Source organism: Cyprinus carpio, chromosome B5 (assembly GCF_018340385.1).
Source record: "Cyprinus carpio isolate SPL01 chromosome B5, ASM1834038v1, whole genome shotgun sequence".
NCBI lineage: Eukaryota > Metazoa > Chordata > Actinopteri > Cypriniformes > Cyprinidae > Cyprinus > Cyprinus carpio.
This window is the reverse complement of record NC_056601.1, coordinates 33,459,488-33,487,072: the sequence shown is the minus strand read 5'-3', so window position 1 is coordinate 33,487,072 and position 27,585 is coordinate 33,459,488. Positions and strand designations below refer to the sequence as shown.

The 27,585-nt window shown below is 33.6% G+C and overlaps 1 protein-coding gene and 1 long non-coding RNA gene across 5 annotated transcripts in view; one reads left to right on the top strand and one right to left on the bottom strand.

The window, feature by feature from the left end:
- Positions 1–10,410: 10,410 nt before the first annotated feature.
- Positions 10,411–27,585, bottom strand: part of LOC109067049 (ras-specific guanine nucleotide-releasing factor RalGPS1-like) — a 123,625-nt gene continuing 106,450 nt past the window's right edge. For 3 of the 4 annotated variants that reach the window (XM_042723224.1, XM_042723225.1, XM_042723227.1), the window contains exons 12-20: positions 24,664–24,790; positions 23,548–23,699; positions 20,555–20,603; positions 18,816–18,896; positions 14,834–14,939; positions 13,482–13,574; positions 13,207–13,312; positions 12,987–13,078; positions 10,411–11,980 (exon numbers count right to left, since the gene is read on the bottom strand). In XM_042723224.1, the coding sequence (XP_042579158.1) occupies positions 11,951–11,980; positions 12,987–13,078; positions 13,207–13,312; positions 13,482–13,574; positions 14,834–14,939; positions 18,816–18,896; positions 20,555–20,603; positions 23,548–23,699; positions 24,664–24,790 (836 nt within the window). In that variant the 3' untranslated portion in view covers positions 10,411–11,950. The remainder of the gene's footprint in view (positions 11,981–12,986; positions 13,079–13,206; positions 13,313–13,481; positions 13,575–14,833; positions 14,940–18,815; positions 18,897–20,554; positions 20,604–23,547; positions 23,700–24,663; positions 24,791–27,585) is intronic. The other variant, XM_042723228.1, reaches the window with a different exon arrangement.
- On the top strand, positions 15,062–19,068 carry LOC122137317. The gene is made up of 2 exons (XR_006154770.1): positions 15,062–15,198; positions 18,542–19,068. It is a non-coding gene; the product is annotated as an uncharacterized LOC122137317 (long non-coding RNA).

Sequence of the window (27,585 nt, the reverse complement as noted above, 5' to 3'; positions counted from 1 at the left end):
AATTTTAACACTTTACAAGCTCGACAGTGACAGTTGTTGACTACATTTAGGCAGGGACAGACTGGGAGTAGAAAACGGCCCTGGATTTTCTCCCAAATAGGCCCACTGAAACTACAAACAGTCGCTATTATCTCACAGTATTACAGCAATTCTGTTGAATTTATGGCAAATAACATCAGAAAACCCATGGTGACCCTGCTGACAAAAACAATAGAAACCATCACAGAAGTTTATTTTTTTCTTTGATTTGTTTCCTAAAAAGAAAAAAAATAAAGACTAACATCTTTATGTAACCTAAATCTGTAATTACAGTTATTTAATTTTAGTTATGTAATTCATATACATATTATTTATATAATTTCATATTTAGTTGTATAATAATAATCATACACATACTTTGATTTAATAACCCAATTTGAAGCAAAAACAGAATGTTCTGACAAGCTTTGTGAAATTATACCACGTAAACTTTTCAGAAAGACAGTCAGCTCCCTTCAGAAACACCTTCATATAAACTCCCAAATCAATATTGAGGATTTTCTTCCAATAGTTTGTGCATCATGAACAGTGAGTGATCTGCCTGCTACAGTATTTTTCTCTGTGTGTCCGTCTTCAGCGTCTCTGGTCTGTGTTAACGGGCATTAACAGACTTCATATTTTCACATAAATTACATTTTGGAAAATGAGTTGCATTGCAACGCTGTTTGTCAAAGTCCAGAACAGAGAGTTGCAATAAGGCAAAAAACGTCCGGTTACCGATCGCGTAAAGGCCAAAGTATATTTCGGCCCGACAGACGCTCACCACGTGGTACTGCGCATGTGACGAGCTCATCCATCCACGCTCATCTGCGGTTGAGTATACTTTTGAAAGCTGTGCGGAAGACGGAAAGGAACGCTGAATGTGAAGTGTACCCGGGCCTTAAGTTCGGCCATCCTACACACAGGAGGGGTCAGTGTTACTCTCTACACTGCACTCAGCCTGAGGGATTCCTACTCTTTCAGTCTTTGAGGAGAAGTGGAAAAAAGTGCATACCGCAGGAACGGTATAATGGAAAATATTAGTGGTTTTGAAAGAGTGAAATCGCGGTATACCTTGAAACCGGTAATCGGCACATGCCTAATCTAAACCATCTTAAAACCTGCCCTTGAATACCTGTATAGTTTAGTAATCTATCTATGAGTATGTCATGATCTATGGTGTCGAACGCGGCACTAAGATCAAGTAAAACTACCAATGAGATGCAGGCTTGGTACCATAAAATAACCGGGTAACTGCAGGATTTTACAAATAAAATTTAAGAGCTTTAAAGACCTTTTAAGACCTACAATTCACCTTTCAGCCTTTAAACAACTTTTAAGAAAAGGGAAGAGTCAAAAGTATCAATTATTATATTAATTTAAACAATTAGGCTATTATTAATCAATTATTATATTAAATTACATAAATATGTCTTAGTGTCTTTATTGTTTAAATTTTTTTATAATTGTAAGGGAAACAGGTCAATTTAGCTCAAAGGGAATCATTTAAGGGATTTTTTTTTGTTTTTTTTTTTTTTATTTTAAAGGGAATTTGAAACAGAATCACTGTTTCACGGCTGATCACTGAAACGGCCAGCGATTCACTGAACGAGCCGTTTAACATTCAAATCTGCGGCTATTTTATTTTATTAATATACTTTTTATTTTTTTTTTTTTTTTTTTTTTTTTTTCCAAAGTATAGTGAAAACACTATTAACTAGCACAGTAACAAGATCGGCAGTTTAAGACATTAACTTGTGAGCACAAAACACAAGATACTTCTCTTTTCAATATAAATAAGGCTTTATTAGATAAATCTAAGACATATAAACTAATCTAACACATAAGCACACGTGCTCACACATTCACACAAGTTGCAGGAGGATAGAACGTTAGGAAAGAGTGAGTTTTAAGAGAATGAAAAATGTGATAAATCCCAAGTTTACAGCAATACGGGAAATTGCATAGACATGAACAACCATTTAATCACTTAAATAACCCTCGCACGGAGTTCCTCAATGAGGTTAAAATTATATTAGATAACACCAGTACAGATGTGAGTCTGGAGGTTACTTGCGTTGCCTGTTTAAACGGGGTTCCCTTTGTTGTCGCTGCAAAAAGGGGGTTTCCCGAAGTGCTGATTGGCTGGAAGTTTCAGTAGTCGTTGAAGTGACGTCTTGGGAAGCCCGTGGTTGGGCGTTGGCTGAAGATGCGGAGTTGTGGACTGGTTGAAGTTTCAGAGGGGTACGCGAGGTCAGACTCGGAGACCCCACGGCTTTACAAAACTTAACTCAGAACACGAAACTCTCAAACGGAAAAGAAAAGAAGTAAAGTTTGACGAGACTAGGTGGTGTTTCTTCTCATCGTGGCTAAGTAGCAGCAGGCGTGCAGGCCGAAGCACGCTGGAACGGCGCTCGAAGAACGCTAAAAGTGATGACAAAGCATGACTAAAAGCAAAAGCTAAAAGCCGGCATGACCTGATAGCAAAAAGCTAAACGAAAGCTCAAAGCTAAAAGCATGACTAAAAGCTTAAACTACAAGCAAAGCTAAAAGCCGGCATGACTGATAGCAAAAGCTTGACAAAAGCTAAAAGCTAAAAGCAAAATTTGATGGTGTCCTGAGTATTTAAAATGGCATTTTGGCCACACCTCAAATGTTGTCTTGACCAATTAGATAGTGTCTTTTCTCGTGTGTTGCATTGTTTGTCCCACCCATTCATAAATCATATGTTATCTTATCAAGCAGAGGTCCGAATTTTCCCGCTCTTGCAGTGGTATAATTTGGACATGATTCCTATAACAAGAATATGATACATTTGACAAATAACTAATGGTCAGAAACGTTTCAAGCAAGAATATTCGAACACACACACATACTAAACATGAATATGATCCCTTAAGCTATTCAAGAGTTATTTAAAAAAAAAGACATACACAATAAGTGATTAGAAACATTAAAATCAAATGTGTGGGTTACATAAATGATATGGAGGTTAAGCAATGGACTGATATCCATTTAGAAGTCTTTTTTGAGTTCATTTTGGTGCATATATGCATTGGAAGGCATTCTCTGTGCCATTCTGGGGGAGTAAGGATATGTCCTGTGGAGACCAGAGGGGTTAACAGGTCTCCTTAGGAATTTCAGTCTGGTTTTGCTAGGTGGGGGGGAAGTCAATCCAACGATCTTGTTTTCTCTGTCATGGCTTTTAGATGTGAGGCTCAGACTGTCCATCTCTTCGATTACTTGCCCCAAATTAGACAATCTCTTCTTCGAATTTAAATTGTCAATAATTGTTCTAATGGTGTTAATGTTGAAAGCTGTTCTGTGAAAGAGTTGGTTGGTTATCAGACTGTGGTGCTAGGAGTTGATTTACAACATCCTGCCTTTCTGTGGAATTCGGCTCATGTTTCAACCAGGCTCCCGATCGAATCTTTAATTTGTCTGGTTCACGCTACATAATGTATTAGCTTTTTGTCGATCCACTGGTTCACATTTAAAAATGTCGCAAAAATAGCAGACGTGTTTATTGAAAAAGCAAATTCGTTCTCTGCCAGTAGGTTTCACTTCCAGAAGTGCAGAAATATAGTGGTTTCGCAGTTCCTGACTTTGAAATGTGCAGCACTCAAGTTTATTCAGTGAAATCATAGCCTTTTGAAATGTAATCGTCATATTTTTATGTATTGTATTTCTTGTCTTTCTGTCCCCAAATGTAAGACCTCTTATAATTAAGACTTTCTGTATCATTTAAGAGATTACAATGGCCTTAAAATTAAACGATTTAACTTAAGACCTTTTAAGGACCCGCGGAAACACTAAGAACATAGTTCAGTGCAAACCTTTCTGTCATGCATTTGGCAAAATTTTTTTGATGGCTTATTGATTTTAATGCTTTGAGGCAAGTGCAACTCTGACATCTCGGTTGTTTGTGAGCAGTGGTGTGATAACAATTTAAATAACAGATTTCCAAACACTCCAAACATAAGTATCCCCTTGAACTTGGTAAAATGATAATTTGTGTATCATCTTGATTGGAAAATGCTGTTTTCATGGTCAGTTTTTCATTTATTATTTGTTAATGTTAGTGAATGTTTACATTAGCCTACAGTGCATGTCCCACAACACTGAAATTAATACGTGGAGTGGCTGGAAACTCTGGTTGTCATAAACTGAAAGCAATCTTTACGTGACTTACATTTCAAATATTTTAAAACTGATCATCCGAGTCTAAAGTGACCCAGCAGGCTGTACAAGACAATGCGGGCAGTATATGTTCATTTCGGATTCTTCTAATCAAAAATAGATTGCATTAGCGCCCCCTTTTGTCGGCTGTCAACGTCACATTATCTGACACTTTTTCTTTGATGATGAGTCAGCAGGCCAACGGCTGTTGTATGGAGGGGCTTTCTGGACTTCTCCAGAACCTCCAGATGGCCAGTCCGCCCCTGCATGCAAGTTATAGCCTACCTTTATTTTTCACTGATGAATTCACAAGCTCAAAATCCATACAAAAAAACAAACAAACAAACAAAAACACTCACTTACCTTGACCACAAAGTTTGTTCCATTCACAATCTGAGAAGAATAGACCAAAGGAATGTAAACCATTTACAACATTTTCCTCAATCGGTTTCCTCATCTGAATAAACAAATAAACATAACTTTTATTATTATAGTAAAACATTACAATTAACGCTTAATGTAGTTAACCAAATTAGTAAACAAGTTAATTTATATATTTACATGTGCTTTGAATATTGTACATCAGTTTTTTTATTTTTTATTTTTTTTATTGATTTTTCACAAACTACAAGTCACAATAGACAAAGACATCAACAAAATCCATTAACTTGGATCTTAAGGAAATTAAAAATTTTTTTTTTTTTTATTGATTTTTCACAAACTTTTTTTAAAAATAGACAAAATAAAAAATAATAATCAAATGTCCAAAGATTTAACATATTGGTTGAAGTTCTCATCGCTCAGAAGTATATAAGTTTTCATCCGAGAAAACCAAACAGCACAATATTGGCAATCCCAGGGTCCAGATAATTTACAAACGGTTCCCATATTTTGTAGAAATGGTCCATCTTTGAATGAATTATACAAGTAAGGTATTTCAGTGGTAATAGCTCCATTAACACTTTTTGCCAGCCCTTCACAGAGGGGGCTTTATCAGAGGTCCACTGCAAAAGAATGTTTTTCCGCGCTGAAAATGTCATTACATTAAAGAGTCTTCTGTTAGCCAGAGAATTTACCTTACTATCAGGCAGTCCTAGTAATAATGACAAAGGGTTTAAATCTAGATCCAAACTCAAAATCTTTTGCATTTCTCAAAGTATTTTACACCAGTAATCCTGTATCAAACGGCATGACCATAAACAGTGAGTCAGAGTACCAATTTCGGTCTTACATTTAAGACAAAAAGGTGAAAAGGAACTGGTAAAAGTATGTCTGCGATTAGGAGATATATGTAGCCTGTGCAGTATCTTCAGCTGAATTGCTCTTTCACGATTACAGACTGATATTGTTTTAGCACCCTCCCAGACGTCCTCCCAAACATTCTCATCAATCGGAATTGATAGTTCCTTTTCCCACTTCTTCCTAATATTCTGTGAGTCAGTGCCATTCATAGAGCATGTAGTGTTGTACATCAGTTTTAATGAGTTCAGAGTTTTCGATAAAGGATTTATCCAGAATGATTATTAATCTATATGTTATTAGAGCTTGCAAAAGGCAGTTACATATATATCATTCATACAATGGAACATGAATATAAAAAAAATTGAATTTATTTGAAAACTAAACCCAAAAACAAATAATTAATTTAGTAATACTAGTAACAGACAGTGTGTTTACTCTAGGAGTGATTTTGTGTCTCATACCTCAAGGCAAATCTTTATCTCCTCTAGAGTGACCGGTTTCACTGGACTCCAGTGTCCATGTTCTGTCATTACTGCAGTGTGCTGATGATCAGTGCAGAGAAGAGGAGAGTTAATCAGTCAGTCTGACTCCCAGAACCACAGAGTTGCACTTTTAAGATCACATGACCTGAAGAATTGTGGGAGGTGCTGTCACACATGTATAAAACAACACACATGGTTTCAAAAGGCACGTTTTCAGTATTGCTTTATTTAGAGGTTTGAATGTTGGTTGGTTTTGTTCTAGTTAGCTGGTATTGATCAGTTGAGATACTGCTGATCGATTTTGTTCTTATTAAGAGAAAGCAATTCTCATTTTGTTTTTGTTACTGTTCGTCACAAAAAGTTTTTTTAAATATGATCCGATGTCACAGATGAAAAATTCTGAAGTACTCTCATATGAAAAGTCTGATAGTCGCTCGCACCATAGTTATTCCTAGTGATGGCCCTGGTTCACACACATTTGTTTTCTTCTAAGCAAAAGTCACACTAATAATCTGATTGACTTATTTAACTGACTTAATGGGAATTATGCGCTATCAATGTTATGACTGTTCAAATCTCTGACAGCTAAATGATGATTGATATACACAACACAAAATATTCCAACATTCTGTGAAATTTGAGTAACACTGGACTTTTAAAAAAAAAAATTGTAGCTCCTAACATAATTCTCAACCAACTGGTAAGTAACACCTGAAAATAACTTATAAATAAACATTACGTTCAATAAACAAATGTCCTGTGGTGTGACATGTTAACTGACAACTGTGTTGATTTCATTTGCTTGGTAACAGCCCAAATGTCTTATTATTCTAATTCACTGATTAAATCTAAGAATTTGACTCAAAAGATAATGGACTTTTAGAAAAAAAAGGCTTTATAAAGGTAAAAATGCCCATTAAATGTAAAAAATCAGTTTAAACTTATTGGAAAAGATTAATGTGTTAATAAATATTAGTTTAAACTTATTGGAAAAGATTATTTTGTATATTAAAACCTTTACGAGTGAGTGGTCCACAGCAGTCTTTAAGGTGCCAGCACAATAACACACTCAGTAAAATATCATCTACTTATCGTTATCGATAAAATCCAAGACAATAGAGATATTATTTTTTGTCAATATCGTACACCCCTACATCCAATCCATCTTTTAAGCCCATTCCCTGATAGTTTATTATTTTTATTTAACATTTGTATATATTATTACTACTGTTCCTCTCCATTTATATATCTCTTTGCCCAGTAATTAATGTTCTGTATCAAAGTATCAGTTTAGAACTTAAAGTACCATAAATGTTTTGTAAATACTATAAATAATACCCGACAATCATGTCAATATGTCTATTTCTGTTAACCTAGGTCAGTAGGTGGTGATAAATGATCTATATTACGCATTAGTAAGTTATTAAATATTTGACTCAGCTGATTCATTTACAATTTACAATTACAAACTGAATAGTTAACAAATGAAGTAGTGGACTTAAAAGAAATTATTCATTCACTTAGGCCTATATTTGTTCACAAACAATTATTCATTCTTCAGTGGAACACCAATAATTATCATATCTTTATAATTATACTTAGACTAAAAATGACTTTAAATTTGCTGTAGTAATTAATACAGAGACACTAATTTGGGCAAATAGCACTAATGACTTGTTTAGGACTTGAAGCTTAAAGTTAAGGACTTGCAACTCGACTTGGACGTGCCGGTCTTGACTTGTGACTTGGTCCCACCTCTCCCTGTCATTGTAATGATAGCGAGGATTAGTTGTCTGTGAAAAGGCAGAAATCACAGTCTGAGCCCAAATATGCACATACTGTTTGCTTCTGAACCCATATATGCACAGAATTGTTGCTGTGACCAGCATTCTAGGGAAGCAAGGTATTTCTTTTCGTGGACATGAAGCAGAGTCTAGTGCAGGGGTCGGCAACCTGTGGCACGTGAGTAATAGGGAAAACTGCATACTGACATACATTTTGAAGTAATACGTGTATTCCTTCTTTAGTGCATCAATGGTCAATCATCAAGCAAGGAATCTCTAAACCTCATTGCAACACATTACAAAATCCAACTTTGTAAAGAGGAAATTCTGGTAGCGAAACAGATCCTGGCAAAAAAGAAAGAAAGAGGGTGCTGTCTCTGATATGGCCAGTGCTTACAAACTTCTTGATCCCGACATGTTTCATACCCTGAGCTTGGTTTTTCAAGCAGCACTTACAATACCTGTCAGCAGTTCCAGCTGTGAGCGGTCATTTAGTGCATTGCGTCGTCTACATACATGGCTTAGGTGAACAGTGAGCCAGAAGAGACTCAATCATTTGGCTGTTCTATCAATTGAAAAAGGAATTCTCAGCACTATAAATACTAGCATGGTAATTGATCGTTTGATCGTAAGACAAGTCTCGAAGATACTCTCTGATGATTCCACCCTCAAAGAAATAGGCTAGAGAACACAGAAAGATAGACTGAAGAATCATAAAGAAGGATAAAAATGTCACCAAGAGCATGAAGTAGACAAGATACAAGCAGCTACACAGATGAGTTATGAGAAACGAGAAGGGAGGAGAGAAGGGAGGAGAGGCTCTAAAAAAAGAAAAAGAAAAGAATACGACAGTAATGCTAGCATAAATGAGAAATGAAATAAGAGGTCCAAGTATAATATAGATGATTGTAAAAAATTAATAAAAACAGATCTACATGGCACTTTCTCACACACAAGCTGTAAAAGAGATAATATTGAGTGTAGTATCTGTGTGAGAGAGAAAAAGTAATGAATTTAATGAACACCTTTTTAGTAACAAGACTGTGAAATGATGGGAGGAGTCAGAAAAAAGACAATGAAATTGTATAAAGTTTAGAGAAGAGTAATAGGCTGCTTGTTAATAGGGTTTGAGTAAGATCTTGTTTCTAAAAGTAGAAGAAATATTTTGGGTAAAAGGGGAGATGTTGTGTTCAGGGTATGCAATAATTTGCGTACTTGTGTTGATTGAATTTATGCGTTATGTGGAACTGTACCACTAGAGGTCCCTAGAGGTTCTGCATTCAAGGTATTTTGCATTATTTAAAAGCGCAAGTCTACAATCCAAGGAGGTTTTCAACAAAACTGTCTTATGTGACATGTTGGGTGCATTTTATCCAGGGAAGTGTTTTCTGCAACCCTCAAATGTTTATAATTTTGTGCACAAAATGAAATGTTTTTGTCTTTCTGCGTGCAACATGCATAAAGTGTAAATGCATCATAGTAGAAATATCACATTTTGTTAAATAATTCTTTGAATTGATAAAATTAAGTACACTTGTCACCCCATTGAAAAGCGATGATTTCTTACATCATGAAACAGACTTTGATAAATTCTTGAAAAATTTTCAGCTTTAAGCAAGCGAGCAACTTTATATGTCCTCTCCAGCATAAAGCATTTCGACTACTGGTTTCTGAAAACATAATAATAATAATACCAGGTCATTAACCAGGTTACACAAAACTGATACTTATCTGAGCTTCATGTCCAAAGCAAATCACAAGAGATGCTGGAAGAGAGAATACAGACTGCGTGAAAGAGTGACAGAAAAATAAGATTAAATAAGGTTAAATATATTAAAACTGAGCTAAAATCTCTCTCTCTCACACAACATACCATCAGTCTTCTCCAGACCAGAATCTGTAATCACAAATCACAGATCCTTCCCATCCTCATCCTCCTGAACTACTGATAATGTCCTCGGATAAAATAAAATAATATCCTATCCCAACCTCCTAAAAATCAAATGAAATGTGAAAACATCACACACCAAGACAATCGTGTGTTCACTGGCATTTAATGTTTGTACAGAAGAATCAGCCTTTTAGCTGATAAACCGCAATGTACCACGATGGCAAACAAAAAATAATTTAGCAACATATTTACATGGCAACACAACGAGAGTTCATTCACAGTTCCAGCAGAAACAAACATAACATCCATGCAGTGCAGCTGTACATGTGTGTGTTTCGCTCTGACATCCTCATGTGAAAGAAAACACTTCTCTTCAACAAAAACAGTGGCTGAATTCATACAGAAAGGCAAACTGATGCTAGATAAATAATACTCTCAGCACAGAACTAGTGATCACTATCAGGCTCAGTTCACAAATGATTATACTAGAGCAGAAACCTGACAAATCACTGTCCCAAAATAAACATTTTATCATTATTAACTCACCCTCATTTTGTTTCAAACCTGTTCTTTTTATATTCACATTAATTGCGATTAATCACATCTAAAATAAATGTTTTTGTTTACATGTGTGTACTGTGTATTTTTATTATGTATTTAGAAATACACATATGCATGTATACATTTCAGAAAAATATGATGTTTATATATTAAATATATTTATATATAATATAAATTATATGAATACAAATATATACATGTAAATACATTTGTGTTTATATATACATAATAAATACACACACACATATGTAAACAAAAACTTTTATTTTTCATGCGATTAATCTAAATTAATATAAGTACAAGTATATGCAAAACTGTATTCTGGAGTCATGATTTGGATGACAGTGCTTTTATTGTTTTTAAAATTGATTTTGTGGGGGTTATGATGGCTGTTTTTATGGAAAAAGTTGCATGGTGATACTCTCAAGTGTTTAGTTTTGTGTTCCTTTGAAAGTAAATCATCAAACTGGTTCAAACAACACGAGGAGGCGCAAATATTTAAAGCTTAAAAAAATTATTTAAAGCTTGTGACTTTATTTTCAAGTACATTTTAAGCACAGTTTAATTGTATTAAAATATAAAAAAGTGCAATAATATCCATAAACATAAATTAAAGGCAGTACAATAAATATGACCATGATGTATAAATATTAAAAATTTAAATGATGTGTTTTTGTTTGTATTACAGTAATGAGAATTTGAGGGTTAAATGTGCTTAATTGTTATGAAAATAATGTCAAAATACCAAATAGGCTTTAAATCCCTTTTAAGCCTATAAATAACTTAAAAACAGGCTTAACTTTCTTTAAGCAAAATATTATTGCTTTTTTCCTTCTGTTGACTTTTGGGGTAAGATATGACATGGACAATTTTTTGACAGGTTTTATGAGAGTTGCCCAGTAAGTCAAAAGAAGCAGTTCTTGTTTTTGTGAGATGGGCTAAATGAAAAAGAAACTCTTGTTTTAATAGTGATTGTGTTACGTGTATTCTCCAGTTAATGTACAGTGCACCCTATCAGACATTACAAACACAAACTTCTTGCTTTTATACAACACATTTCAGCTGGTGAGCAAAACCTTCATTTTACAGGAAAGGCATAATAATTAGTTAATACTTAAAGCCCAAAACAAGCTTTCATGAGTATAAAACGACTAAAACAGAAAGTGGATTCAGAATCTCTGATGTAAACAAGTCACACTCACAAACCTCCTTCAACCAGCATCATTACATCATAACATCAACCAGAAATAAAAACCACTGTCTGTGACTAAACCGCTCTTAACCAGTGAGTATCATTAGCTGGTTTAAGTCTTTTTTCGTCTTTTCTCCTGATCCGGCTGTGGTTTGTTTTGTAGGAGCTAATTAGTTTGGCTTTTTATTCTTCTGCTACAGGCAACATGTTTTCTCTTTTTCTCTAAATCTGACTTATATTACCACAAAAATGCCCATCTCAAGCTTCTGTTCATTTCATTCTCACAATGTACTTCACTGAAGCCACACAAACACCTTGAGATCCAAAAGTCTAAAGACCTGATGGAGCTGGAACGGCCAAACTCCCCTCTCTTCCTACAGTACCACAAACTAGTGCTCAAACCTCCACGTCCGGCTCTGTAACAGACGTCTTGGTGTTAGATGTGTCCGGCGGCTCGTGGAGGGCCAGTGGATCTGAGCAAGTCCTTTGGCTCGGTGGATTTTTACTCTTTTTCATCCTTTTGCTGAACCAAACACATCCTTCTCGATCTCTGTAGGCCTTATAAATGTCTTCAGGCAGGAGTTGCACAAGTCTCAAACGTTTACTCAAAAGACATGAGATTCGCTGGTATCTAGAGTGAAAAGAGCAATCACAGCGTTATGCAATTATAGTTTATCTGTTTACAGCAGCTGGATGATATGACAACCTGCTGCATTACTATAGAACTCGTTTAATCCGAATTTTACAAATACATATCAATTAATATAAATACACTACCATTCAAAAGTCTGGGTAAGATTTTGTCTCTTCTGCTGTATTTATTTTAATTAAAAATACAGTCAAATCCGTAATATTGTTAAATATTATTGCAATTTAAAATACTTAAAATTTAAAATACTCTTTCTATCATTACTCCAGTCTTCAGTGTCATATGATCCTTCAGAAATCATTCTATTATGCTGATTTGCTGCTCAAGAAACATTTCTGATTATTATCAATGTTGAAAACAGTTTATATTTCTGTAGAAACTGATACATTTTTCTTCAGGATATTTTTGATGAACAGAAAGTGCATTTAATTGAAAAATAAATCTTTTGTGACATTATAAATGTCTTCACTCTCACTTTTTAATGCATCCTTGCTAAATAAAACTAAAATGCTAAATTAATTTTTCAAAATAAAAAAATAAATATTACTGATCAATAGTGTACTTACTGTATATAGTGTACATATATATATATAAATATAAATGTACATAAAATGAATAAATCATACATCTTGACACATTAAAATAAAAATATTAAAATACAATATTTCATAATGTGTTACTGTCCATATTAATTTCATTCACTTTATCTTCCAACAAAGATAACTGTATTGTTCTATATACACTATCAGAAAAAAGGTACAAAGGCTGTCACTAGGATGGTACCCTTTCAAAAAGTAAACATTTGTACATTATTTACCCCTAAAAGATACATATTTGTATCTAAAGTGCTAGTATTAGTATCTAAAAGCATCTTTTGAAAAGGTTGTGGTCCAGTGACAGCTTTTGTACCTTTTTTTTCTGATACTGTTATTGTGAAAAAAGCTTTTGTTGATGCATCCAGTGCTAATGAATCAGTGCTTGTTGATACCTGAGGTCTTCTTCTCCGACACGCCTCCTCCAGGTGTTTGTGCCACATGATCGCAGTGAACCGATCGCTCGTCTGAAACTTGTAAACATTCCCTGAGAAACACAGACATTCTGCTTACAAAAAACCCCCTTCTCATTCACTATAATTCATTTAACTATGACTAAATGAGTAATTTGGTGAAGACTGTCATTATAAAAGCTCTATTTAAAAGCAGACTGACCTTTGTCAGGATGGTTGAGCTGAAAGATGTTGGGTTGAGTCGGATCATCCGGCAGCACCACCATCCAGCCCAGAACACACACTTTCTTACACGGTGAAGACTTGTACTGTGTTATACAGAGTGAGATTCCAGAAAATGTTATTTTCATATCAAATGATACTTATTTCTTCAATTTTCATTTATTTGAAAATAAATAAAATGTATTATTATAATAATGCATGATTTATTTAAATTGATAAAAATGGAATTGCTGTGAGATTCTATGCATCACTCACATGTTTCCGTTCTGTGGCTCGCAGAGCTTTGGATCCGTAGAATATGAGAGTGGAACCACAAAGTGTGATCCAATACCGTGTCCATGAGGAAAGCTGAATAAAAAACAACCAAACAAAACATATGAATAATGATGCAAACTCAGCTAAACAGAGCTGGGCAATGCTCTCTAAATATATGTGATATCTAAACTCTTGTAGCTCAAAGAAGAAATCATGTCAGTGTTTAATTCCTAGTGAGCAAATGTTTACCTGCAATGCAATGTATGTATCTGGCAAACACATTCATGGAAATGCAGGGATATCTTTTATGATTTTATTTGTAGATACACAGATGAATGAAGAAAACAGACTTTGGATTGGTCTTTTGTGATGTTTAGTTTTTGTAAGTGTTGATCACTAGATGGAGTGCTTGAGTTAAATATTCAGTTCATTCAAAGCCTCAGTGACGCACCTGCTGGTCAGAGTGAAGGTTTTCTAAAATACTGTCATGAATATTTTACCAAATAAAGTTTAAGCTAAAATGTGGCCCTATACACTGGACATTTAAACTGAAATGACTGAACCTAAACACAGGAGCATGATAAAATGCTCATTTAAAACGACAAATCTCAGATGTACTTGGAGGTTTTTGCATATTTTCTGGCCAAAAATATTTTAAATATATATTTCTTCAAATGTGACATATGTGAATGCATTTTCTTGGACTGGAATATGACTCCAACATGTATTTTTAACTCTGTCATTTTTAATATAATCTATACTATTATATATATGATTTAAATCTATAGTCTATATATATATATGATCATAATACATATATTTTAACAATATATTTTTTGAAATAAACATTAGTGCTGTCAATTAATCGTTCTGAATCGGCATACAAACATAAAATGTATACATTATATGTGTGTGATTATGCATATTTATTTGTATATAATACACACAACATCCATATATATTTAAAAAACTGCATTCACATACATTATAATAACAAAAGTTTTCTGAAATATATGCAGTATTCGATATGCATAATAGCTATGACAGCACACATACATATATTTTGGATGCGATTAATAGCTTGACAGCACTACTGCTACTACTACTAATAATTATATATATAATATATATACACACACACACACACACACACACACACACACACACATATATATATATATATATATATATATATATTATTAATATCTATATACAATATATCTGGAGGAATAAATGTCTTGTATGCACAGTTTCAAAGCAAATTCATAAATTTTTTTTTATGAATGAATGTTGGATGCTGAAAAATATTTAATCATAGTTTTAAAACTCATTTTTGTTCCCTTCCTGTTCACCTTGGGTTTCCTGCCCTCCTTCAGCAGGGTTTTCCTCTTCAGCGGCCCCTCCATCGTGACTCCACCCGACTCTCCGTGAGCCAGACTGGACTCTGCTACTGACGGACTGCACAGAGGGAATCACATTAACCCAACACCTTCACCGTGTTTTTTTTGTTGTTTTTTTTGTTATTGATGAAGTTGTTGCTGATATCTTATTGTGTGGGTGTGTTGTGGATGTTGTGGAGAGCTCAGGCTGAGGTGAAGTGTGAGTTTGAGAGAGTAAAGAGAGCGTCCCCTTCACCCACTCACAAGATATCGGCTCTGTTTCAAAACCTAGTGAGCTTTTCACACGCACACTCTCAATGTGAAGACTGTTTCAAAAGGTAAGCAGCATAAATATGTAGCTTTCTAAGAGACTCTATACTACAAATTTTAATTAATTTAACACAAAAAAGGTAAAAAAATTATATTTTACGCAATATTTGATTTTAACATGTTTACAATTTTATTTAAAATACCAGTTAATATATGAATTTCCACTGAAGATTTGCACTACCCTTCTCCCTACACTTTTAAACTGATATATATATATATATATATGGATTAGTGGTGGGCAAAGATTAAGCCTGATTCCAAAATAAAAAAGTTTTTGTGTACATAAAATGTTTGGTGAGTGTTACTGTGTACATTTTAAATACACACACATGCATGTATAGATTTCTAAAAACACAAAAAAAAAAAAAAAAAAAAAAATATATTATAATATCTATATATATATATATATTATCTTATATATATATATCTATATATATATATATTATATATATAATATGAATAGATAGTTGTAATTAAATATATTAATATCAATAAAACATTTTAATGAACATAAATAATACATGTGAGAATGTAAATATTATCAAAAATTTATACTATATTTGTATTAAATTACATAATAAATCTACACAGTACACCACACTATCATATAATAAACAAATACTTTTTATTTTGGATGCAATTCAATCATTGCCCAGCCACTATTCTGGATGCACAATGTACAGTTGTATGCCAAATATATTGGTTTTATGCATGATGAATAACTAACAATCGATTCTTTTATACAATCACTGTAGACTTATGGAGTTAAGTCTCCTCACGTTGCATCACACTTGCATTGCTTTCATAGAAACTGGGCCTCTTTGCTTTGAAAAAAAAGTTCTCTTAATAATACAATACTGTTTTTTCAATCTTTCAGATGCCGCACAGACTACCCAATATGAGCTAGTGTCTAACACTTTCAAAAGGCAGCTATATTTCAGGTAGGTGACTTAAGTCTTAGGGGCTGTATATCTGTCTTGCATCTAGCCATGAATACAATGTACAGATCTATGGCGTACAAAAATATCGTTTTTCTTTTATGTTAAAAATCATTGGGATATTAATATAGATCATGTTCCATGAAGAAATTTTTTCCAGCTCACATCTGATGTGAGGATGTGATGGAGCTGCTGGACGAGCTCAGGCTGAGGTGAAGTGTGACTGTTTGGAGAGAGTTAAAGAGAGCGTTGGTTTGAGGTGTTAGTTTGAGAGATTATGGAGGGCGGTGATGGGTGACATTAAGCGGTTCACTTGATACCGGCTCTGTTTCAAAACCTAGTGAGCTTTTGAGTTTGAGTATGTAGCTTTCTAAGAGACTCTATACTACAAATTTTAATTACTATTAACACAAAAAAAGGTAAAAAAAGTCTATTTAAAAATTCTATTTTACGCAATATTTGATTTTAACATGTTTACAATTTTATTTAAAATACCAGTTAATATATGAATTTCCACGCATTACCCTTCTCCCTACACTTTTAAACTGATATATATATATATATATATATGGATTAGTGGTGGGCAAAGATTAAGCCTGATTCCAAAATAAAAGTTTTTGTGTACATAAAATGTTTGTGAGTTTTATTTAAATACACACACATGCATGTATAGATTTATTTTTGTGTACATAAAATGTTTGTGAGTGTACTGTGTATATTTAAATACACGGTATATATATTAATATATATTTTATATATTATAAACATTTTATATACATAAATATAAATACATTTAAAATGTTTTTTTATAATACATGTGAAATATTATCAACATGGAAAATATATACTATAATGTGATATATACATGTGAGTACATGTAAATATTATCAAAATTTATACTATATGTGTATTTAAATATACATAATAAATATACACAGTACACCATTGCCCAGCACTAATCTGGATACAATGTACAGTGTATGCAAATATATTGGTTTTATGAATTATGAATAACTAAAAATCGATCATTTTATACAATCACTGTAGCACTTATGGAGTTGAGTCTCCTCACTTGCATCACACTTGCATTGCTTTCTAGAAACTTGGCTTTGCTTTGAAAAAAAGCGTCTAATAATACAATAATGTTTTTCAATCTTTCAGATGCCACAGACTACCAAATATGAGCTGTCTAAAATTTAAAAGGCAGCTATATTTCATGTATGTGACTTAAGTCTCTGGGGTATATTTGTAGCAATAGCCAAAAATACAATGTATGGGTCAAAATTATCGATTTTTCTTTTATGTTAAAAATCATTGGGATATTAAATATAGATCATGTTCCATGAAGAAATTTTGTAAATTTCCTACCGTAAATGTATTAAAAAATAAAAAAATATATTGAGACAATTTTCTCAATATTTTGATTTTTTTGCTCCCTCAGATTCCAGATTTTCAAATAGTTGTATCTCGGCCAAATATTGTCCTCCTAACAAACCACACATCAATGGAAAGATCCGTCAATCAAAAAATTGACCCTTATGACTGGTTTTGTGGTCCAGGGTCACATATATAGACCAAAATTATAATGTGAAAAATTAATATCCTAAATATGTGTATTTTTTTAATATTTAGTTTCTATTACAATATAATACTTTTTTCAATTCACTATATAACTGTACTGTTTAGAGGCATTATTTATTTATTTAAATGTATATATATATATTTTTTTCTTTTTTCTAATTTACTAATTCATCTAATTGATTTATGTAATTTACTCTTTATTATATCTTTATTTTAACCTAATTATTATTTACTTTAATTCATATATATTTTAATCTATTCTCTGTTGTTTATTTTCACCCAAGTTATTGTCTATTTATTCAAATTTATTTCTTCAAATCTACTTGTTAGTTTAATTATTTTAAATCTCATTGATTTTTTTATTTGTTTACTATTTATTTTAAGTAGTTTCTTTATTTAATTGTTATTTTTTAATTATTTTTTTTTACATTTTTATGCTGTTTTTCATTCAGCTTTGCTGCAGACCCCAGTTTGAAGCCCCCTCTACTAAATGACTGAATGTGAATGTAAATGTGAGGAGCTCTATTTGAGTGTAGTTACAGTGTCACACTAGTTAGGATACTGCATCAGAAGGAAGCCGTCTAGGTTAGGTTTTGGACCAGAGCTCTTCTCTTCTATCCACCTTATATTTCCCGTAAGAGCCATTTGTAAATTTAATGTGTCTGGCTTCCGGTGTCATTCTCGTCCAGCTGTACAAAACAGCTCGTTTGCTGCTTGATATTGCAAACTGGTGTGTCTTACCATGTTATTTTAATGCATTATCTTAATTGTGGATTTGTGGTGCATACCGTTTTTACTGCACATTGTTATTCTTCTCATTATTTCTGTATAGTGGCTGATGAACCGGAAGTCTCACACAGAAAACGGCTAACTTCCACATTGAACAATAAGGTGGATAAATACATTTCTATAACCATCCTGAGATGATGACAATCTGACAGCTGGACAAAGAGAGAGCTGATGACAGACAGTACAGTCTTGAGACTAAACCAGAAAGGAGAGGGAAACTGGAATGTTAAAGAGGAGACGCTGCATGCCAAGACAGGTGAACCCGATGCCCCAGAGGAATGGAGGAGGTGACCTTTGACCCAGGCAGGGGTTTGTACCTGTGGCCATGGCTGCGGCCTCTGGGGGAGCTGCGGAGAGGAACCCTCCAGTTAGGGCCCAGAGTCGCGTACATGCGGCCCCTGTTTGCACAGTCGCCACAATGAGTTCAACCCACACTGACACTACAGATCTCTAAATGGTAAACGCTCTAAATTGGATTACACAGTTTTAACATAAACAAACTAATGAACTTAATGTGATATTTGCCAGTCATACATAAACAAGTGGGAGTTCTGCACCCCCCCCCCCCCCAAAATTGTTTTATATATAAAATAAAATGCAAAAATAACAATTAATCGCTTATATAATTATCAACTATATGTATCTATTTTAACACATTTAAATAATAATTTCAAAATAAATGTATTCAAATTAGAATTAGCATTAATTTTAGTATAAATCTATAGAAGCCCATTTCTGTCACAGAATAATAATAAAAAAAGGTAATTACAGCTTTATATCTCAAAATTCTGACTTTTTCAGAGTTTAAACCTTTGAGTTCTGAGAAGAAAAGCCAGAATTGCCAGATACAAACTCAGAATTGTGAAATACGAAATATAAACTATGAATTTGGACTTTATTCTCACAATTCCTAGTTTATATCTGCCGATTCTGAGTTTACATGTTGCCATTCTGATTTTTTTCCACCATGGAATAAAAGATAAAAAGGTTATTGTGACCTTTCATCTCACATTTATGACTTTTTTTTTCTTGCAATTAATCATTTATAGCTCACAATTCTTTTTATCTCAGAATTGCAAGAAAAAAGTCAGAATTTTGGGGTAAAGAGTTTCAATTACTTTTTTTTTTATCCCATGGCGGAAACAAGCTTTCATACACATCTGTTCATTGTGTTTAAATTTATGAAACGGAAAAAAATTGGATTTATTGATGATATATAAATATATAAACCTGATTTTTGTGCATTTAAAACTTTCAGTTTGTTTGTACAGAACTAATGTATGGCTGACAAATATGCATCAAATTCATTTGTTTAATTGTTAAAAATTAAATGGAAACAGATAAAAATTCAAACGCAATTCAAATACCTAAATCTTAAATTCAGGCCTAAATATTTTTTTGAGAAGATACATGGACTCTCTCTGCTAGAATTGAATGAAAACTGAATAAAATGTTTATTAGACCAATTGTTGTTTCAGTAGTTGTGTTACTGTGTTTTGCTATTTGTATTTATATCAATGCGCTTTCCTGTGGAATGGACATACATAGATGTTAAACATTTATATACATTTATAACCGGAAACAACAACTAAAACAATCAGTACTGTTGAGCCAGGAAAAATGAAATAAAAATCATTCATTTGATTTTAGAAATCTCAGTTTTAACTTCCAGTATGAAAGAGTTGCATGGCCGTTCATCTTATGAAGGTTATACAGTAACACTTTACAGTACAGTTCACATGAACAAACGAGTGAATAATCAAAAATATCTAATGCATGTATCTTAGTTAATGCTAATATCAACATTTACAAATACATTATTAAAAAAACTATTATTTAACGGGCCAGAATAACTAACAGTGAACAGTTGTATTTTCATTAACTAATGTTATCAAGTATTAATAAGTACTTTAACAATGTAATGCTCATTTAAGTCATTACTTAACGTTAACGGATGTGACATTATTTTAAAATAAAGCCGGTCAGATAATGAAATCAAAAATGAGATCGTATGATGTTAAGTCACAAAAACACAACAAAACAGACAGCGTCTCACCTCTCGACCCCCGGAGAAAGATCTTCACAGAACGAACTCTGACTGCTGCCTGAGAAACACAAACCAAACGAACCTCACAACCGTTTCCATCTGAGCACAAACCGAGTGTTCTCTCATCACTGACAGTGATAATGAAACAATAAGGTACAGAAGGACCTCAAAGGCTACAAAACTGTAATCTTTAAAACACCAAAGACATACGATTTTATTAAAAATGTTATTTCAATAATCTACATATATATAGGTGCTGTGAAGTGACATACATTTAACTGACCAATCAGAATGCAGGATCAGAAATATATTCTGGGTACAACACAAAATTAGCTGTAGAATAATGCTAATAACTTTTGGTGTTGAACATTAATTTAGATTTTGAAAGTGCAAAATTAAAGTTTTTTTTTACGTATTATTTTTGTGTTTGCTTTTTTTTTTTTTTTTGTATTTGTGATGTCAAACACATAATCGTGATTAATCACATGAAAATATTTTAATATATACATGCATGTGTTATGTATTTATACACTCACCTAAACTATTATTAGCACAACACACATGTTCAACATGTCTTTTTATTTTGGATTATCTAATCATCAATAATTTCACTTGCCCGTTGCTTCAATGCATTTAGGGGTGTGGTGCCTGGTAACAAGACAATCTCCTGAAACTGACAGCCACAAGACTTGATGATGTGCATGGGATCTGTGTGGAAGATTCTCTCTTTCTAAAGGTGTATATTAGTCTTTTCAACTGATTTTGCCAGCGATATAATCAATGGGTTCTGTTCCTTCTGCGTTGCATGGTGCAGACGGGCCGGTTCTGAGTATTTCACAATCTGCTCAACTAGTACAGCGGTTCAAGCTGATAGAGTATTTAGCAACTTTGACTGAAATAACCACTCGTTACAACCGAACCCTCTTTTGCAGCAAAGCATTTTTACAGCCACATGCTGTAAATTCGCACAACCTTGAGGGCGGATGGGCTACAACAGCAGAAGACCCCACCTGGTACCACTCATCTCCACTACAAATTGAGTTGGATAAAAAAGAGGCTACATGATTTGCACGAGCTCATACCAAAATATATAATACATATTACTATTGACAGACTGTTCTGGAAAAAATGTTGCCTGTGTCTGATGAGGCCTGATTTCGTGTTGAGACATTCAGATGGTAGAGTCAGATTTTGGCGTAAACAGAATGAGAACATGGATCCATCATGCTACCTGTTACTGTGCACTGGGCAAGGCTGGGGTGTGGTTCAAACAAAAAAATAGCAGTGTCCCCTTTGAATGTACAAACTCCAAAACTATGTTCTTACAAACATTTTAGGGCCCCTTAGTGCCAATCCTGTGGGCATCGTTTAAAATGCCAGTTGCCTACCTGAGTATTGTTTTGACCACTGCTTGACATCCCTGTATGGACCACCCATGTACCACCATCTCTGAGCGGCTACACTCCAGCAGGAATAATGCACCATGTCACAAAGCTCGAATCATTTCAAATTGGTTTTCTTGAACATGACAATGAGTTCACTGTACTAAAATGAATTCCACAGGTCACCAGATCTGGCCACTCCAGTAGAGCAGCTTTGGGATGGTGTTGGAACGGGAGCTTTCGTAGTGTGTTTTGGATCATTGCATCCCACAACAACCATTTTCAAGGGCAAGATGCTATCTATCAGCATATGGGCCAACATTTCTTCAAGATTCTTTTCATATGCACCTTGATTGAATCAATGCCATGCGTAGAATTAAGGCAGTTCATAGAAGGCGAACAGGGGGTATCATGATGCTTGTATTAGTATGGTGTTCACTAATAATCCTTTAGTGAGGGTGTGTGTATGAATAAATCAGAGTTATACACAGCACACAAACATGTGCCCTTACCCAAAAAGAACAATTTTACTCTCATCAGTCCAACAAAATGTTCCTCCATTTCTCGCGATTAATAATTTGACGGCACTATTAATAACACATAATTTTGACTTCCTGCAGATACAATCATGCACTTTTTAACAGAGGGAAGTACATTCTGTAGTCAGGCTTTGAGAAACTGAATGTCACAAGACTTACATGAGTTTGCATGGACTGTCTGTGTGGAAGATTCTCATTGGCTGAGCTTTTCATTCTGGTTATATTTAGTCTTTTTTCAAGGTTGTGTTGCCATGGCGATTATGGCGACATGGCGATATAATGGTGTTCTGTTCCTTGTGCACAATGAATGCAATGATATCAGAAATCTGTTCCATCAGAAACAGATAACCAGATCATCCAAACTAGTACAGCAGTCCCCTTCCCAACAAGTCTTATGAGTATTTAGATACTTTCAAATGCGGAAGAAATCGTCATCCAAGGAGGGTTTAACTGAATCACTCTTTATTTATTCACAAAATTATTGACCTCAGTGACTGAATGCACACACTGCTATTTTTGCTGAACACAATTCATGCAAAGTTCATATATTTGCCCAATTGCACAGGCCGGCAAGATGTTGTCTGTGTGACTTTAATTTGTCATCTTACAGCTCTACCCTATAATTGAGTTTGCCATAGCATTAAGCTATTTTAAACACTATATATTATATATATATATATATACTATATATATTTTAACATATACATATATATATATATATATATATATATATATATATTATATAATATATAATATATATGATTTTCTGTAAAGCTGCTTTGAAACAATGTGTATCGTGAAAATAACTTTTCAAATAAATTTGACTTGACTAATTCATGCCACTGCTTTAACAATAATAATATAGCTTTACATTAATTTTTTTTTAATAATCCAGAATGCTAGATTTGTTTGCTTTCCAGTGCATTATTTAACCACATTTTTATGCTTTTTATTTTTTCATTTTAAACTGAGGACTGATTCAAAATGATTTTCTGCTGTAATTAACAATATGTCACAAATGCTTAAGATGCATTCCAGCAGGCACATTCCTTAAATACAATGTGCAGGCTTGTGCTGATACCTATAGAGACGCCGTTGGACACGGATGAGCTGTGTGGGTTGTTCCTCGTTGGACTCTGGGACTCCAGGAAGCTGTCGTCCAGCAGGTGACGTGGTTTCTCTGTGGGGAACGTCGCACTTTTACTCTCCACCACACCGAAATGCCACATCATACTGCGAGAGAGAGAGAGAGAGAGAGAGAGTCAGAAAACCATCATGAGGCATGAGATTGTGTAACACAGAAAGTTTCCACAAACTAAATGCAAAAGTGCCTAAGATTTAATGTTTAGTATGCAACGTTCAAATTTGGGGTTGGTAAGATTTTTTTTTATGTTTTCTCTTCTGCTCAACAAGGCTGCATTTGTTTGATTAAAAACGCAGTAAAAAAGTAATATTGCCAAATATTATTACAATTTAAAATAACTGTTTTCTATTCGAACATCTGTTCAAATGTAATTTATTCCTGTGATCAAAGCTGTATTTTCAGCATCATTACTCCAATCTTCAGCGTCACATGATCCTTCAGAAATCATTCTAATACACTGATTTACTGCTCAACAAACATTTCTGATTATTATCAACTTTGTTACTTAAAATAAATAAATGTTAAGTGGAATTAAATAAATATGTGAAACTTTTTTGTTACTGTCAACTAGTTGCCAAGGTAACATTTCTCATGATTAAGCTTGATTAAGATCCTAAAATAACTACTGAAACTAACTAAAACTGGTTTATAGAGGTGTATATAAAGGCCTATGGGGCTAAAAAAACCCTAATATAATATTTTTTTAAAACAAAACTACAAAAAGTGCAATAATAATAACGCTTTACATTTATGCTTTTTAAATATTTCAGAAAGCTGGGCCTCTGTACTCCTAAGTGCATGACTTTAAATACATTACATTTATTTATTCTGAAACTGAGGGATGATTCACTATGATCTGAAGAATATCAAGTTAAGAAAACAGCATTTATTTAAAAACATAAATCTTTTGTAACAAATGTCACTTTTGATCAACTGAATGCATCCTTACTGAATAAAAGTATTAATTTCTTTCCAAAAATCATTCTGCCCCTAAACCTTTGATCTAAATACAGTATGTAAGTGTGTGTATACGTATGAAGAGACAAAACGGACGCGTTTCCGAGGCTGTGGCTCTTCCTGTGGCGTGAGGGCGGCGGGGTGGGGATATGAACCCCCACGGTGGCGTCCGGACAGGTGGGCCGTCGATTATACCTGACCGATAAACACAACTCAGACGGACCTGGATGAAACAGACAGAGAGAAAGAGAGAAAAGCAGAATGAGTTTTGCTCTGAACATGCCTGATTGTTCTCAGTGTCACACTCAATGAAACATAATGAAAGAAAACACGTGGAGACTCTGTCAGCAGAACCTCTGCTTTAGCAACCACAAATGTTAACATTCTCTAGTCCTCTTGAGGGAGACAGATTCAACACAGCGATGATTATTCAGTCCTAAGAGAGCATCCCCAGAGTAACGGGATGCACATGTTCCTGTCAGTGGGGCTTTCTGAGGCCTCGCTCACGTGCTTTTCTTCTACCGCACGATGGAAATTAGCTCTATAACGTAAGAGGCATTAGTAAACCAGTATTTTAGTATTGTTATACTATTATTTTATTTATTAATATTTAGAATTTGCTTTTATTTTTTTCTGTTTATATTTTTAATTTTTGTTTACTTTGTGCTTTTTAAAATATACATATTTTTTGAATTTCAATTTATCTTTCATTTATTATTTGCAGTTCCACATTTACACGACACTGGTGTTTTAGTATTATTTATATTGTATTATATATCTACTTATATTTAAAAAAATTTTTTTTTTTACATTTTCAGCTTTAATTTTAGTTTTGTTATGTGCTTTTGTCTTTTTATTAGTTTTTTTTTTTTTATTTTTTTTATTTTTCTTTTTTTTGTTTTTTTTTATTTTTTGTATATTGCTTTTTTAAATTTAATTATCAGTTTTCATTTTAATATTAGTTAAAGCTTTAGTAATTTTAATGTGTTTTTGTCATTTTTATTATTTTAAGTTTTAAGTTTAAGATTTCCATTGAATATTTCTATTTTATTTCAGTTTTACTGCAATGACCGAAAACTAATTTGAATAGTTTTCTTTTGGAAAACAGTTTGGAAACAATCATTAGCAATGCAAAGATTGAGGACCATTTCTCTTTCAGTTGCTCATAATTCGCAGTAGAATACTTTGACATGTAACTAATAGTGCAGATGCAGTTCAGCATATTTACATATTTACAGCAGATGCTTTTATCCAAAGAGAAAATGCAGTATAACTGTTATTTGTGTCAAAGGGAAAAGTCTGAACAGTTCACATGTTCACATGGGTTACTTAAAGCAATAGTTCATCCAAAAATACAAATTCTGCCATGATTTCTCACCCTCATATTGTTCCAAACAATGACTTAATGACTTTCTTTCTTAATTTATTAGTTATTGTTTGGTGGTTTGGTGGGGTGGTATGTTGATCTATACTTTATTATCTCATCACATGAACCCATCAAAACAGTTTTCCACAGTGGACAAAAACACCTTCAGGCATCATGGGAAAGTGGAAACAATGCAGGACAGCATGCTGAGACACTTACACAACAGAAGACACATTTAATAAAGCGACTGGAGTCTTAAACTGTGATCGTTCTCTTTCAGTCTGGGTCAGACGATGGCTTTACACTGTGTTTGTCATATTATGTAAAACCTGAATGCAACAGTGGGATGTTTAGGAAATGATCTTCACCTGGTTCTTGTTAAAAGCTTTATTAATGAAGCATCATTCGGAGGGGATATTCCAGCTGACATTGAAAACAGCATGATGGGGAGAGATCTGATTCAATGCAGGTGTTTCTGGAGCGTCATGGAATTAGAACATGGATCTTTGTATGTAAAGTATATAAAATGTAATTAAATGTAAATGTATGTAAAGTATGTAAAATGTAATTAAATGTAAACATGTTCTCTGTGGTATGGAGCTACTTTTGTGTTTTATGCTTTTTTGGTTATTTGTTTGAGAGTATGATTAATCACACACACTGATAATTGTTATTTAATGTTAGTAAGTGCATTTTTGTTTTTTTGTGTGTTTGTGTGTGTGTGTGTGTGTTTGCGTGCGTGTGTATATCAGCCTATAAGCATAAATACACCAATTAATTCTAAATTTTTCCACAATATTTACTAAAATATTTGAAAAACTATTTGAAAAGGTATAAATTTTAAAAACAAAAAAATGGAACTTGATAGAAAGTATGTGTAAAATAAATGACAGATTTACACTTGAGACGGCAGCTTCTTGTTTGTGGGGCTCTCAGCGCTTCAAAATAAAAGTTTCACTCATGACACGATCAAACAACAAACACCTAAAAAGAAACAAACAAAAAAGACAAAAATTGGCTGATATATCAGCTTTGGTGATAAATTGATTGACCACTAGAAAAACCAACTCCATATAGCACAATTCCTTGCAGTTACAGTAGAAAACATGCTCTAGACATTGAGCTGCGGTGCTGTTTTGGGAAACTCAGGATCAAATCCAACCTGAATCATGTCCTGATTTCATCCATCATTCGTAATTTGCTGTTTTGAAATAAAATGTGGCAAAAGAATATGATTTTTAAGCACTAGAGGGAAAGCTGGCAGGAAACTACAGAGCGACTGCATCACTTCCAGAGCTCATAACTGCAATTACTGGCTGGTTTGTGGAGATATTATGCAGGTTCTACTGGCAAGACATTTTCATTCATTTTAACCCTTTACTAATCACCTAATTATTAATGACCTAATATTTGAAGCACAGCTGACACTGGAGGCAATTACATTTGACCTCTCTATCACTTTGAAAGAAAAATCGGTCTTGTTTTTGTACAGGATTGCTCCAAAAGCATTTAACATATTTTAACATGCTTTAAGTTACTCAAACGTTTAGCATGAAAACATTTCAAAAGTTGTTAGGAGAAGAAGGGTTTCTGAATGTGTTTGTCTGGTTTTATATGTATCTGCTGACTCCAAATCTCTCTTTTCTTCCCTA